The sequence below is a fragment of the Penicillium longicatenatum genome (assembly GCF_028827895.1).
Source record: "Penicillium longicatenatum strain IBT 33135 chromosome Unknown contig_11_segment0_segment0, whole genome shotgun sequence".
NCBI classification, from domain to species: Eukaryota; Fungi; Ascomycota; class Eurotiomycetes; order Eurotiales; family Aspergillaceae; genus Penicillium; species Penicillium longicatenatum.
This window is the reverse complement of record NW_026643117.1, coordinates 1,630,983-1,646,512: the sequence shown is the minus strand read 5'-3', so window position 1 is coordinate 1,646,512 and position 15,530 is coordinate 1,630,983. Positions and strand designations below refer to the sequence as shown.

Sequence of the window (15,530 nt, the reverse complement as noted above, 5' to 3'; positions counted from 1 at the left end):
TTTGGTCATGGGATCATCAACCCAGTCTAGAGGGTATGTGACTGGAAAAAGAAGGATGAGAAAAAAAAAAAAAAAGGTAGCCGAAATATAGGGCCGGTGAAATGAATGATCCGCAAATTAGGGATCGTAGACATGCATATGTCGGGTCGTGGAATCGTTGCAGGCCCTTTTTTTTTAGAAATAGGGCAATAAAATTACAGGAACTCGTCGATGTTCCTCATGATCATGCGCTCACCTCCTGCAGGAGGGGGAGGAGATCTGGGATCGGCTATGTCCTTAGCATATTGCGCAGCGCTGGGGGCATCGGTCACGGAATCAATGCCTCGAGGGGGCAAAGGAGCAGGTGGAGCTAGGAAGCCCGAGGTTCTCGGTGAGAACAGACCAGCGCTTGGCGAGAATAAACCGCCATGATTTGGGGCATCGCGCACGAACACATGAGTTTGGACGAGGGGATCACAGCTGTTCACGTTACGTGGGATACCTCTAGGTCTCCCAAATGCAGGCTCCACAGACTGGAACTTTTGCCGGAATGGCAATGGACGAGGGGATAAGCTGCGCTTCGGCGAGCGATTCCCGTTATCACTGGTCTTGGGACGAGACAGGCGCGGGGGTGGAATGGCTAAGCAATCCACTGAGGGCGCTTGGGACAGGCCGTGGAAAGGAGGCTGAGGGGTTTCTGCCAGCGTTGCTCGCTCCTCTTGTGTGAGTTGAGGCTCCGAGCTCCTTCGGTTGCCGCTCTTCGACCACCACTCATGAGGAGCAGGGCGCGACGGCGATCCGCGTGTCAAAAGGCCCCGGAAATCAGTAAGCTGGTAGATGAGGCTCATGTTGGGGCCCACCCATTGGCTGCGTCCCTTGACCGCTTCGTACATGGAGTTGAAGTCCATATGACGGTTCTTATACAGACCATACGCAATGACCAAAGACGCTGACCGACTAGCTCCCAATTGGCAATGAACTAGCACTTTCTTGCCCTGGGCGATCCGCTCATCAATCAGCTCACACAGAGGAAGGAGGTCGTCCAAGATCTCGGAGTTATGGTCCCAACCGACGTGAATATACTCTGGCGGGGCGGATTTCGGGGTGGAGGTAGTGGGCGTCGCAGATTCCGAGTCGGGCTGGAATTCAAACGCAGACTTAAAAGAGATCTCTGACATGGCGGTTTGAGGATCCTCCATGGAAAATCGCTTGGATGCCATGGACGCGTTCCGCCATGTGCTCATCACAGTGTCATTTCGCTCCCCTTGTTCCTTGTTGAATGGGTTGCGAACTTCTTTCGCGACATTGATCACCACATCGAATCGCGCCGCTTCCTCTGCGTTCGGTTCCAGGTACAGGTAAACGCCAGTGTCGTGGATCCGAATGGGACCGTCCGGGTATCCACGGTCCTTCTTCCGGGTGGACTCGCGAGAGTCGATGTGGTCGTCCTCTTCTTCCAGGCCAGGGAGAACGCGGTGAGATGTAGTTTCTTTATCGGGAATAGAAGCCAGGGAAGGAACAGTATCGAGGGATGTGCCGGAAAAACGACGGGTGCTATGATGCGACATGGGCCGAGGAAGCTGCATGCCACCTTGCGGGGCAAACGACGGCGAGCTGATTGATGCCAGTGACGGCGATGACTCTGCATGTCGTAATGAATGCTGCCCAAGGGAAGGAGTGGGGGGTACAATGTCAGGTCCAGTAAAGGATTTGTTGAAAGTGGGTGTTTGGATGGTGAGGTTCGCGGGACGCCGCCGGGCGCTCTTGGGGGGGGAACTGGATCGGAGATGGTGGGGCAGAAAGATGTTTTGACGAGGTCTCCACCAAAGATGCGGTAGCAATTGGGGGTCGTGACTGTGTCGGGGGTGGCATTCGCAACGACAAGTTCTTCAAATTACGGGCTCGACGATTGGGCGAGTCCGGGCGCACCTGGGGCGCGGACAATAACCTAGAGCTGTCTGACATGGTCGGACGCGCCACTTCGAGAGCACGAGCAGGGGGCGCCAATTTCGGGTATGACAAGGACATGACCGAAGGTGATTCTGGGGAGGAACTAGGAGAGATATCCCCGCCCGAAGGCGAGTCAAAGGGAGAGATGGTGGTGGTAGGTGAGGATTCCGTGGAGGCAGAGGCAGTAGAAGATATACTCTCGCGATGAGGACGAAGACGTCTCGAAGAAAAATGAGCGGAGGCTTGGAGGTGACAGGAGCTTTCTTCCTCGTATTGGGGAGGCAAGCCACCGTAGACGGACATAAATGAAGGGAACGAGTCCGGAAAGGACGGCGGACTGGTTTGTACCGGCATGGTTCGGGAAGGAGGTGTTTAAAGGTGAATCCCGAAACCCACTAGATTCGCACGTAGCCACAGAAACTAGAGGGGCATCCGGATCGTCTTTGCTACCGGCGCAAATTAGGATCTTTTTGTCCTTGGTGTTAGTGAAGTTATTCCCGGTGGACGCAAGGGCTGAAATCAATGATCTGCACACCGCGAGACAAATGCGCAGGCACGAGTCACATTGCAGATGAAACGAATGTCGAAGAACATACCAAGATCAGGGCACTTGTATAGGAAGGGTAGCGAGGTAGGGTTGTATATACGGAGTGGCAGTGGCGGTGGGTGAAGTGAGTCGAAGTAATGAAGGAATGACAAGAAAACAGGGACACAGAATCCGAATTGCAGATGGGGGCGGGGATTCGGGGGATTCGGGGGGAGGGGGCCAAGTGTGTTCCTCCGGGGAACTGATAATAGGTAAGAAATCGACAAAGAAGAAAGGTTGGATCCCCGGATGAAAGTCGAAAGGGAGGTAAAGGGAGGAAGAAGTTTGGACCCTTACTGTTTTTATTTAGATGTTCTGATACATGTTAGAGATGTCCGATTTCAGGCCCACTGTAATTATCCTGGAGTGGGCCCAATGGACGCCCGCAGATCCAGTGTACAGCTGTATACCAATCATACCGTCACCAGCTCTAATTTTAGCCGCCGGGGGCGTCGTTGCGTCGGCGTCAAATGCACGTAAATGAGAGGTCCTGGCCCTGAAGCACACTAAGCTACTGTCACTTGACGTAACATACCGTACGTAACTATGAGGCCCGTCTCATCTCGGGTTGATTTGATGGCGTGCGAGGTACACGAAAACAAAAAATGAGGGAAAAACACCCTCGGGGTCCACTTCAAGAGCCCCCGGCTGAGCCATGGGGAAAGGAAATTTCTCACATGTTGGAGGGAGCCTTGGACGATAATTGGATGCTATTGCTCCCCGATGATTACCTACGTGATTAGGGTATAAAGTGGGGAGGTGCGCGATCCAGCAGTGGCAAGTCCTGGGATTTTGCACGGCAAAAGTGGAGAATTGTGCGTGTTGAACAAGGCGCAGGCTTGATTCGAGAAATTCCAAATTCGGTCCTATCCGACCCGTGCGCACGGGGACACGGGTGAACGGTGGATTCCTGTTCCAAGGTCGACAGTACAGGGCATGGGGAGTTTCGGATCGGTGCTCGACCATGTTCTCAGCGTGGGAGAACGTGGTGAGAGGACCTGTCCCGAGTATATTGCTCACCGTGAATCCTGCTCTCTCTCGTCTCTCCCTTCTGAAACCCCGGAACTCGATGGATCTGGTTGTCAATTCTGAAACACACCAATCCCGCACTAGCAGACGCTAGTGCCTTCTTGGCATAGTCACCCCAACAGCCTATCGCAGGGTCGATACCTACCACTCAAGGACTGCAGCCTTGACGAAATCTCCAATGAGGTCATTCCAGAGGTCCGCCAAATCGCACATCACTGCTAATACTGCACATCAAATGTCTACTGAGGTCCCAAAGTTGTGGATGGAATATCAGCGGAGCCTCGAGAAGAAAAAGGATCAGCCCTTTTCCCACGTGGGAACCGCCAGTCTGAAACTTGGTGCGTTCCAAGGTTTTCAAGGTTCCAAGGTTAGCAGAGAGTCTATCCCCAGTTAATCGATAGCGCGAGTAGGGCACACTCTAAGATACAGTACGTCTTATCGTTTAGCCCCAGCCTTGGGATCTGCACTGGAGTAAATGAGAGAGAGAGCACTGTCTATGTATTGTCGTCTGCTCTATAGATATACACCGCATAATCGAGCCCTGGAGGACTTGGAGGATCAGGTTCGTTTCAGACTGTATCGGTTCCTGAAAGAACTCCTGCGTTTCATATGAATGAAGGTCTAAAAATAAAGTCCCCTGAACGGGGTGGCTGACGTTGGCTCTCGTGTTTCGTGTTCAAGTTTTCATGTTTCGGGTCCTGGAATCTCGGTTGCCACTGGTGCTTGTGATGGTCAGGGGGCTCTTGTTCACCAGCCAACCATGATGGTGCAATGTCAGATCATCTGTGTATCATATAGATGCTCGGCTATCAACCATCCCCCGCAACACTTGTAACGCTGCTTAGTAACGCACAGAGTACCATGAGGACGTACCTCAGGTCCTACACTGTTCAATGTTGAACGTTTCGTTCCATCGCGTGATGTCTCAGCTATTGATTCTAGGCCCCACGATCAGGGCTGGCGGCTGTTCGCTTCATGGAGCCTTTCAGGGCTAGTTCACGGCGCCACCGACTGGCAGCAGAGCCCCGAACCACTCGGGGCCCTAAAGCGTGGACCCAACATCCAGCTGAAGACCCAGCGATGAGTGAACTCATGAGTCAGGACCCGGAGCACAGCGGCTGTTGGCATTGCTAACAAGATGTTGAATCCCGACGATTTTCCGATGGTAGCCAATGAAGACCAGTCTTCAACCTGTATCTCCATCTGCTATGGAGCCCGGATCGGAGCCCTTTCTCCCTGCAGCCACCATGTCAACTGTGGTAAATCCGCGGATTGGTCAAGGAGCCCACATAGTTCAGTATTGAAGCCATGCTAGTATCGCAACTATTTGGATCGACCACGATTTCCCCAAAGTCCACGTGGAAAAGGACTCCCAAGGGAAGTTCTGACAACCTTCCACATTGGAACAGATCCATCGAGTCGGCTAGCGATCCCATGGTTCAGCAACTTGTGGTTCCACGGGTCGCATTATTTGTTTGTTTGACCAAACCAGTTTGCCTTGGACTATGTAGCAGCTGAATGTGATTGACAGAATTGCCTACATAGGACTAGACCTGTCATGTCTATTCCAACTGACAGGGATGCTTAGCTGAAAGCCTCAGTAGACTATTGTTTTGAACTACTATAGTACGAAGTACACCTTGCAATCATTAGGCGTTTGAAATGTTTAATAAGGGTCCACGTTAGGTTGGGCCTGGATGGGGCTCATCCACTGTATTTTCCCAGCCACTTGTATATTCATTTAGATTAGAAGATGGAAATGGAAAAAATATATATGGAACGAAAAAAAAATATGCACAAAATGAATAAAATTCAGATTGACTCGTGGATCGGGGCTCGTGCTGGTTCTTTGTTTGCCTGCATGATGCAGCAGTAGCTTCCCTCGAGCAGCGGTGACCCGATGACCGCGATTCAATTTTCTTGCAAAAGAATCACTTGGTGTGCTAGCCTGGACGTAGACGATAGGCCCAGTGCAAGCTCTCACATTCGGACCAAGCCTAGCCCCACTGCAACCACTCGTGAAACGCCCGCTCCTGCCACTTTGACCCCCAGGGGATTGCTGTCCCGACGATCTGTTCCAAGCTTCTTTCCCAGCCTCCAGAATACAGCTTTGGAACGTCATCCTTCGCCTGGTGCGATCGCGATTCCTTCTTCTGAACTCAATGCCGCGGAGCCAGCCGACCAAGATCTCCCTTCCGCGCTCCGCCCTCATGTAAACAGCGTCATGCCATCGAGCATGGCCTTCTCCGAAACACGAACGCTGCCGAGTGGGCATAGCCGCAGCTTGAACGCCGCCCCTCGTTTGTCCGAGTCCAAGGGCATAGATGAGAACAGACCTAGAAATGACGATATCTTCCTGAACATCGCAAGGACCGATTCGGGCCGCAGAGACTCGCTGGGACGGTCGGACTTTCGACGGGTGAGTTCCCTGTGTTTATCGTCGCGCCCGTGATTCGGGGCGCGACCCCAAACCCTACAACCCTAGGCTCGGTGCTGATGACCATGTGTATAGTCTCGTCTGGGTTATTCCAGTGGAAGTTTACGGTCGCCGACCGCTCGCGACGAAGAACATACCCCTTCCCCAGATCATCGCCCCAGTAATTTTGACAGCCCCTTGCATTCGCAAAATGCCTCTACTCTCTCGTACAACCCTGCCCCTCATGCGCCAGCCTCGGCTCATCCTCTCGATGATTCAAGTCGCTTTCGCTACTCCAGCTTGTCAGGGGCGCGATCTACCATTGGCGCACCCCGAAGCCGACTCAGTCGCACCAGCCCTGAAACCTCTCCGCGCTCCCCAGCCGTGAACAGGGATCTCGAGCCTCGAGAGCGCCGCGCATCTCTACATGAATCCCGCCTTCATCGTAACTCCGGTCTATCTACCGTCAGAAGTAGTCGGCAACCGTCCGCCTCAGAAGCCACGGAACGCGCCCCAGACGACGTGGAGAAGTCGCGAGCAGAGGAAAGCGGATCCAATCTGTCCACAACGGCACCCTCTACGGTCTGGGACCAGCTCGATGACTTGAAATCTCGCATTCGCAAATTGGAATTAACCGGGAAATTACCCCCGTCGTCTCAAGCAGCCATCTCGGGGGCCAACGAACGACCGCGAACTGCAGCCACTACGATGACGACCTTGTCTACCTCCCCTAGACACTACCGTAAGGCTAGCAGCCCTTCCATGGAGGAAAATCCCGTACAGAACCAAGTGCATCCGATTCTGCAGTCGGCACTGGCCAAGGCCAAGATGGTCCTGAGCAATGACGTGTACGCGGCACTAGAGGTGACGATCACCGATGCTTTGGCTCTTTCTACGACGTTGGGTGCCAATACAGCTCCGTCGGGCTCCGTCTCCGTGGTCAATGGAGGATATAGTTCACCTGAGCGTCATGCGCGCCGCAAAGCCGACAGTGTGTGTCGGAGTCTTACTGAGCTTTGCATCGCTTTGACCGATGGAGAGCTCAAGAGACGTCGACCGTCGTCGAGCCAAGGCACGGCCTCGCAGCCCCAACGAGCAAATGGTAGCGAAGCGGAGCCGTCGAGGCCAACGTCCTCATACCGGGCCGCCAGCCATGAACCAGAAAGTGTCGAGCGACGCCCGAGTACCAACCGCATATCGAGTCGCCTCGAGGCGCGCAGAGCTTCAGTGGCCAACCCCAGCCCTGGATCGATCAATGAATCTAAACCAGCCCAATCACCCAACCTGACTACCCCACCAAGTCGCCTTCACCGCATCTCCACCTCTCTCCGCAGTCGCAGGGTACCTACTGAGGACGCGGCCGTGGAAACCCCTAACTCCAGCCGCTCACTTACCCGCGCAATGACCGAGGTCGCTACTCCGAGTCCTGCTCAAAGTGTATCGCCGCGACAGCGATTCTCCTATGGCCATTCGGTTAATCGTTCAGGCTCTGGTGTTCAGCAAGAGCAAGGCCTTGGGCTCACGCCTCGCTCCCCACAGTATCCACCATCGACTCCACAAGCCCCAGCATCGCAACCTCGAACACCCTCTACTTTATCCCAATCTGGCATCCCGACTCATACTGGCATTCCATCTCAATCTGGCATTCCATTCCGTCGCAGCTACATGACGCCTGGCGTCTACTCTCCCGCAACATCGCGTTCCAACATCCAGGCAGGATCTCGACGATATGGGCTTTCGCCTGGAATTGAAGAAAACCCCCGCCCCTCCCAGCTAGAGCCCTCCCAGACGCGCATTAGCGGTCCCTCTGGAAAATCCGTCACCAGCTATACTCCCATCCAACAACCCCGCCTGCGAACCAACAGTCTGGGAAGTCGCAAATTCGCCCTGAGACGCCGTTCCGCAGTTATGCCTGATGACCCCGTCAACCTAGACGACAGCATTGACTAGTCATTATCTCCTTTCGCATATGTCGCCATTGCATGCCCCGACCGAACCGGTCCATGCCCCTTTGAACTTTTCACGCAGCAACCTCGCATCTATTTCCATCCGGCGATTTCGGCTTCCGGCGTTCTTCTTTGATTCCTAGACGCTTTTCGTATGCATACGGATCAGGTCTGGAGACCTTTGCATTATTAGCACTCAACGTCGATGCATATGACTTTTCTCTCGATTTTGAGACCCACGGCCCATGGCCTTTCCTTTCATGTTCATGTCTCGAGTGTCACTCTTTCAAACCCGGATTGATTCAGGGGTTTGATTGACCATGTACAAAATCAACCATCACCGGCGTCTGTTTCCTTTGCATCTGTACATCTTGTTAACCTGGTCAAGTGACCAAGGTATCTTTTCCTTGTTTGGTGACGTGAAGCGTGAATACATGCTTATGTGGACGAGTTTCTTTACGAACGAATGAATGAGATTTCAGATCAAACAATCAATTTTTATGTAATCAAGATGCATGAACCTTGGGAGAATCGGCAATGTCAGCCTTGTTCCGTTAATATATTTCGACACCGGGGACAAAACAGTAGTGAGCAATGACGATCATGTTTAGCCGACGAACGCATATACCTAAACGGCAATAAGTGCGCTCTTACAATCCTCTGCATAGACCCACTCCAGGCCTCACTAAGCACTAAACCATATGGGGTCGTCATTGTGCGAGCTTGCGAATTTTCATCTGTGACATAAGCGGAGTTCGGAAGTACCCCGTCCAGGAACTGTATGACCCAACCCTCGACTACGTACATAATTATCAGCTCTATGACACCAGTTCTAATCCCATGGTTCAATGTTAAAGTGCTGTCAAATATATTAAACACACTGAACCCGGCTCTACATTCCCACCAACTCAAAACTCACCATCGGGTTTAAGTCATCTTACAGGAATCAAGTGGATCACGGTTAGATCGGGCTCCACGATCTTGGAAGATCGACACAACTCGCAGGATCGCACTATCTATGCAATAAAAATCACCCGAGAACACCTGGGTCACATATCTGACCTATCAAACACAAGTAAACTACGCCTAGGACCTAGACATAGACATTGGTACAAGTATAAATAGGGAACGGTCTGCTACAATCAACAAATCCACAGCAGTAGAATACCGTGCAAAATGTGGTCAACCCTCCTAATCACATTTTTCATCTCGTTCTTCCCATCCGTCCTCACATCAGCCCTCATCCCACCATCCAAAGATGCCTTCTATGACCAACCAGCCAATATACACACCTATAATCCGGGCGAGGTAATCCGCTCTCGCACCGTGGATCCCCAGCTGGAATCCTTCCTCTCCTTCCCAGTGAATATATCCGTCAAGGCAGTGTCCCAATTCTTATTCCGGACAACGGATAATCTAGGTGACGCCGCCGCAGCCGTCGTCACACTAATCGAGCCCTACAACTCCGACCCAACAAAACTCCTGGGCTACCAAACATTCTACGACAGTGCAAACGTAGACTGCAGTCCCTCCTACACACTCCAAGCCGAAAATGAAAGCCTATCGAATCTACTCGCAGGCAACGTCTCAGAAGATGTCCCATTCGTACGTATCCCATCCCTCCAAATCCAACCCAAACTAATCACAAACAGATGGTAGCGGCCCTAAACCAAGGCTGGTGGCTCTACACAACCGACTACGAAGGCCTGCAAGCGCAATACACAACGGGTCTTCAAGCCGGCTATGCGGTCCTAGATTCCACCCGTGCAGTCCTCTCTTCTGGATCTAGCCTCGGCCTCTCAAACCCTAAATACGCCTTATGGGGCTACTCGGGTGGAAGTCTAGCGTCCACCTGGGCCGCAGAGCTGCAACCATCCTACGCGCCTGAGCTCGATTTCGCCGGCATAGCAGTCGGAGGCACGGTGCCTAATATCAGCTCGATAGTAGAAACAATCCATGATACCTCTGCGGTTGGGTTAGCGTTTTCGGGTATATATGGACAATCGAAAGCTTTCCCCAATATGTCTGTATGGTTGGAAGAGAATCTGTTACCTGAGCAGACGGATGAATTCTATTATATCGCAAATGGGTGTCTAGCTCAAGCGACGTCTAGGGGACTGGGGAAGAATTTGTATTCGTTTTTCCGTGGGGGAAAGGCTGCGTTTGAGATGAGTGTGCCCAGATCTGTTTTCCATTGGACGGGGCAGTTGGGGCTTCGGGGGGTTCCTGTTGCGCCGCTTTATATTTACAAGGCTGTTGGGGATGAGATTAGTCCTGTTGCTGATACTGATGAGCTTGTGGCGGAGTATTGTGCTGATGGGGCGAGAATTGAGTATCTGAGGGATTTAGTGGGGAACCATGAGACTGAGGGTATTGTGGGTTCGGCGGGGGCGTTGGCTTGGTTGAAGGAGAGGTTGGAGGGCGTTGAGGTGAGTGGTGGGTGTAAGACGAAGGATGTGGTTGTTAGTGAGTTGAGTTTGGACTCTGTAGGGTTCTTTGGGGAGGAGCTTTATTCTATTCTTGAGTCGACTTTGGGTGGGTCGCTTTAGTCTAGTCTGTCGCTGAACTTTTGAACTCATGCGTGATGGCATGGCAGCGTTGAAGGTGGACGCTGTGTTTCCTATGTCGGATATCCGCCAGGCCCTGGAGTGTACTCAGAGTACCTTCAAAGGCGCCAAGGGAAAGCACTGTCATTTATACCAGGCACGGCATAGTTGATAATCTTTGATCTGCTAATTTCCCATAATATCTGCTTGGACAAGGTTTGGTGACCGGTCCGACATCCAAAATCTATGTCTATCTGGATTCCGTTGAATATCATTGAAGTGTAAGAGATTTATACATGTATTCAAAATTTGAACAGGAAGACAAAATTATGAGCCACTAACTGCTAGAACTAATGCCATCCATGGTTATGCTTTCTCAGGTGCTCTGCCACATGCTCATGGCCCATAGGAACAGGGTGAGGAGGTGGTCGGTTCCCACAGTGAGTCTCCGTGGTAGCAGCCGCCGAGGTTGTAGTGGGCTCAGAAGATGCAGATCTAGTCTCCGACTTTTGAGTGAGAGGAGTCGATGTAATCTTCGGAGAAGCACTAGCAGTTCTAGACGCACTAGCACTTCGAGATGCACTAGCACTCCCAGAAACCAACCCACCAGGCCCAGAAAGATGAAGAAGCGCAGAACTCGGTTTCAATCCCGGGTAAAAGCTAGTCGGAACCGGAGGAATCGTAAAAGAAGAATTGGCAAGCAGCCCCGTAGAGAAATCATTTGGCATCCAATTCGTCGAGTACGATCTTGACAATGTCAGTGATGAAATCTTAGTCCAGATAGAGAGTACTTACGGCGCAGCAGTCATGGTACGGGCTGAAGTGAATGTCGACAGAGAGCCAGAGCTATTTCTCATGCAAGCGCCTTGTCCATATGCATTATAGCAATCTTGAACAGCATAGCCAGCGTCTTCAGTCCAGAGATTCACATTCTCCAATTTGATATCCGTGCAGGGAACTCCAGCCGGACACCACAGTCTGATATTGGGACGACGGCTATTATCGTTATAGCCATGCCAGTTCTGTTCCGTCAGTCACAGCCAAATCAGCAGAGATATTCAAGGCGATAGACAAACCTTGAAGGTAAAATTGGTATATTGAACCCCATCCTCCCCTTTCGCACCCCCCAATCAGAATCAATAGAAAGAGGATAAGCCGAGTTCCGCACAGTAACAGTATCCCAAACCACATTCTTCACGGTCCCATTCCCACCGTTGGACTTGATGAAGGCAGGATCAGCATTATTAGCATAAATATGCCGATAAGTGATATCCGAGATGTCAGTCCCAGTAGACAAACTGCCAATCGAGTTCCCCCCACTCCAATTGCAATAAACACTCTCAATCAAGAAATTCGCAGCAGGATTCTTGACAGTCACACACTCATCCCCATTCGTCGCCTCAACGTCATGAACCCAATTATTACTTCCCCAAATATCAATAGCATCAGTCCCACCAAGACCGGTAGAACCCCGCATCACGATATTATAAATCTCACCATTAGTAACGGTATCAAGCGTCAAATAATACGAAGGTGAATCCACCAACGCAATCCCATGAACTGAGAAATTGCCCATATCCTGGAACCGAGTTAACCGGGGTCCGTAGTCACCGTTTACCAGGTACTCATTTCCATAGCCCTGGATTGCGCCTTGAGAGTTTCCGGAGAAGAACTCAAAGTCTTTGCAATTTCGGAATGAGAGCATCGTGTCGCCATCTGAGCCTGTGCGGTGGATTACGCCATCTAGTTGGAAAGCGCTTGTTTCACCGTCTTTGAGTGAGGGAAATGTGGATAGGGACCAGTTGCCTGGTGGAACGTAGACAAGACCTCCGACAGCGCAGTCGCTCCATGCAGATGAGAGTGCAGAACTAATGTCTGAGCCATTTGTTGTGGCGCCGTAGTTGATTATGTTGCAGGTTTTTGTTGCTGCTTTTGAGGCGAAAGATGTTATTGGGCCGACTCGGCCGGATAGGGTTGCGGATGCATGTCCGATGTAGGCGATAAAAATGAGACTTGACCACATTTCCGGAGATACAGCTGGTTGGAGGTTGGAAGTGCCCTTGTGACGGGGATACTTGTAGTTATAAATTTCCTGCCGTCAGACTATATGGTATAATGTCGGCAAAGGGGGTGGGTTTAGGGTATTAATGGCGCTGTGGAGACCCATCATTGCCGAGTTAATTTACATCCTTTCATGCTATGCAGTATCACCCAGTAAGCGCTGAGAAATATCCAATGAAAGATCTTTCTTAACGCTTAATATCAATGGAACCCGCCGGGAATTTTAAGCGAGGGTCATGGCTGTTTCATGTCTTTAATATGACCCATTTGGCCCATTAGACCTTACCACGTTGGGCCGTATACAACGGAGATGGATCATACGGCAGTAGAATTTGATCAAGGTGAAACCATCAACAGATGCCGATCAGGGGTCAAGATTAACCACTGCCGAGCTTCGTATACGCCGTATTCTCAAATACAACGGATATGGATCATACGGGGGTAGAATTTGATCAAGGTGAAACCATCAACAGATGCCGATCAGGGGTCAAGATAAATCACTGCCGAGCTTCGTATACGCCGTATTCTCAAATACAACGACACATAGGTCCACCAGGCTTATTGAGCTTCGAGTCAGCTTCGGTTTAAGCTAATCATAACCTACATCTCTGTAAACTATAACTAGGTCGTCTACGGCAGAAGTACAAAGAACAATATTGACCATATCGTATGCCTATCCATGGCAGAGGTATCGTCTTTTGAATATGGAGTGTAAACTCTGGATATGCGGTGACATGTCCCGGTCACTTTGGACGTAAAATATTGGGAGGAACAAGAGAGCAAATGGAGAAATAGAAGGGCGGATTGAAGACGAGAATTAGGAGAACAGGAGGTATGAAATGGTTTTTTTTTTTTCGGGTTTGAGGAGTTTCGAAAAGAGGCGCAGACTAGGAAAGAATAGGGGGCGAGCATTGCAATTAGGACATGAGAAAGGGGCGGATGGGTCAGGGCTACAGAACATAGTCCCTGGAGAGATGATTTGATGTTTAGGGTTTAGGAGACAAAAGCGGGAAGGAAAAATATGAGGTGGCAAGAGGTAGAGACTGGGAGGGAGAAGCCAAAGAAAAAGGTATGCGATATAGGTGGTTGATCGCGTGGGATTTTGGCGAAACGAAGGCTGGATTTCCGAGGTAAAAGAGAGTACGATAAGTGACTCGAGGAAAGGCGGTCAAATCTTGTCGAGCCCAGTCGAACTGCAAGAACCAATATCCAACCTGGAGAACATATCACTGCAACTTTTACCTCGTAAGTCGAGGCGAGGGGAGAAGGAATCGGTAACGGGAATCAAAAGAGAAAAGGAAACGCGCTTGCACATGACCGCCGCTGATCATGACCGACAGTCTCTGAAGTCATAAGGTTCAAGAAACACAAAAGGAATCGTGTCAAGCGATTTCATTCAGACTGCCAGGATTAGATATCCTTTACTCCTGGGGCAGCTGGTGACGGCGAGTCTTCTCAGCCTCGAGGTTCTCGTAAAGAAGGTATAGGGCCTTTTCGTTGGCCTGGGCACTGCCCATGATGGTGAACATGCGCTCACCAGTCTCATCGTGGGGAGCCTTGGCAATAGAGATGCGGGCTCCAGAGCTCCGGCGGATCTCGGTAATCTTGGTTCCAGCCCGACCGATGATGCAGCCAACCATGTCCGCGGGGATGCTGATGTTTTGGGTTTGAATCTCCTCGCCATCCTCGGTAACCAGAGGGAATCCGCGAGAACCAGCATCGGAGTTGGATCGACGGTTGTAGCCACTGTTGTCGCTGAAGTCAGCACCATTGCCGGTGCGATTGTACTGACGGCTAGCATACCCATTGCCGGCTGCCGGGGCGGCGTTGCCGTTGTTGGTGAGAGGCTGAGAGCCAATTGTTGCGCGCACAGCGGGGTTGTAGAGCACAGTGCCGGTTCCACGCTGCCAGTCATCGATGAGACACTTGCCGATCTCCCAGACAGCCTTCTCGATACCGTCGGGGGTGCCCTGCACCTCCACAATGCGCTCAGTAGACTGAGGGAGCATCTCCTTCTGGGCGACCATGCGCACGCCCGATGCGTCCTGGATGTGCTTAATCTTCAAGCCCTGTCGTCCGATGATGGTGCCCATCTGGTTGTGGGAAATGAGGAGTCGCACGGCTAAAACCAACGCAGTTAGCAAATGTCCTGATCTAGTCTAAACGCTCCATATTCGCAAGGAATCTACAGAGGCATCTCCCAGAGTACAAATAATCCCTCGACGAGACTCTTTGAACCCCAGGTGGGGAAAATCGAAGTACTTACGGTGGGTCCCATTGTTGGAGACAACACCACCCATGCCCATCTGCGGGGCTCCCTCCAGAAGTCCCTTGGCCACGATCGCATAGGCGCGAGCAGTGCCTTGCAGGGGACCAGTGACAGTCAGGACTCGGTCGTGAACACCAGGAACGACCTTGCTCACGCCCGCCTTGACGCCGGTCTGATCGCGCAGGTCGGCAACGTTCTTTCCGGCCTTGCCAATGATAACACCGGCCTCCTTGGATGAGACGATAGCACGCAGAGTCAGCATCGACGCCGCGTACTCCTCCTCGGTCTTGGGGGTGGCATCAATGTCGCCCTCGGGGACATCATTGAAGGCGTCGGGCATGGGCTCCTCGACCACAGTCTGGTGAACCTCGGTGGCATCCATAGCGTCCATTATTTATGCGGAAACGGGGGAAGAGTCGGTGTTGAGATGGGGGGGGTTTCGGATTCAGATGAGTTCGGAAGTCAGACGGTCGCGGAAAAGAGGGGAGCTTCACTTAGTAACACCATGGTCAGCTTCTGCGGGGTCAAAATAGCAGCGCACATCACAAGTGACTTTGCGCGATCACGGAGTACATGATCAGAGCCAGTGTAGTTGGCAGAAGACTCAAACGTGGATGGGTAGCGTACCGATGAGGGTCCGAGATTGTGGAGAAATCAGCGGAGGGGAAAAGGAGGGGAGGAGCGGGAATTAGGAAGAGGAGAAATGGGAGAAGAGGAAAAGGGGGAAAGCGGAAAAGAGGACGAGAAT

At 51.7% G+C, this 15,530-nt stretch overlaps 5 protein-coding genes across 5 annotated transcripts; 2 read left to right on the top strand and 3 right to left on the bottom strand.

Annotated features, from left to right (window-relative positions):
• Positions 1-194: 194 nt before the first annotated feature.
• On the bottom strand, positions 195-2,283 carry dspD (putative protein-tyrosine phosphatase; the record flags this gene model as incomplete). The annotated part of the gene is made up of 2 exons (XM_057111031.1): positions 195-1,755; positions 1,793-2,283. 2 exons carry the CDS (start codon positions 2,281-2,283, stop codon positions 195-197), a joined length of 2,052 nt encoding a protein of 683 aa, XP_056978257.1.
• Positions 2,284-5,444: 3,161 nt separating this feature from the next.
• Positions 5,445-7,910, top strand: N7484_000609 (putative LPXTG-motif cell wall anchor domain protein; the record flags this gene model as incomplete). The annotated part of the gene is made up of 2 exons (XM_057111030.1): positions 5,445-5,963; positions 6,057-7,910. 2 exons carry the CDS (start codon positions 5,445-5,447, stop codon positions 7,908-7,910), a joined length of 2,373 nt encoding a protein of 790 aa, XP_056978256.1.
• A 1,172-nt stretch (positions 7,911-9,082) lies between these two features.
• Positions 9,083-10,455, top strand: N7484_000608 (putative secretory lipase; the record flags this gene model as incomplete). Its single annotated transcript, XM_057111029.1, has 2 exons — positions 9,083-9,511; positions 9,559-10,455. 2 exons carry the CDS (start codon positions 9,083-9,085, stop codon positions 10,453-10,455), a joined length of 1,326 nt encoding a protein of 441 aa, XP_056978255.1.
• Positions 10,456-10,802: 347 nt separating this feature from the next.
• On the bottom strand, positions 10,803-12,475 carry N7484_000607 (pectin lyase-like protein; the record flags this gene model as incomplete). The annotated part of the gene is made up of 3 exons (XM_057111028.1): positions 10,803-11,199; positions 11,248-11,448; positions 11,529-12,475. 3 exons carry the CDS (start codon positions 12,473-12,475, stop codon positions 10,803-10,805), a joined length of 1,545 nt encoding a protein of 514 aa, XP_056978254.1.
• A 1,459-nt stretch (positions 12,476-13,934) lies between these two features.
• On the bottom strand, positions 13,935-15,164 carry N7484_000606 (KH domain-containing protein; the record flags this gene model as incomplete). Its single annotated transcript, XM_057111027.1, has 2 exons — positions 13,935-14,635; positions 14,780-15,164. 2 exons carry the CDS (start codon positions 15,162-15,164, stop codon positions 13,935-13,937), a joined length of 1,086 nt encoding a protein of 361 aa, XP_056978253.1.
• Positions 15,165-15,530: the final 366 nt, after the last annotated feature.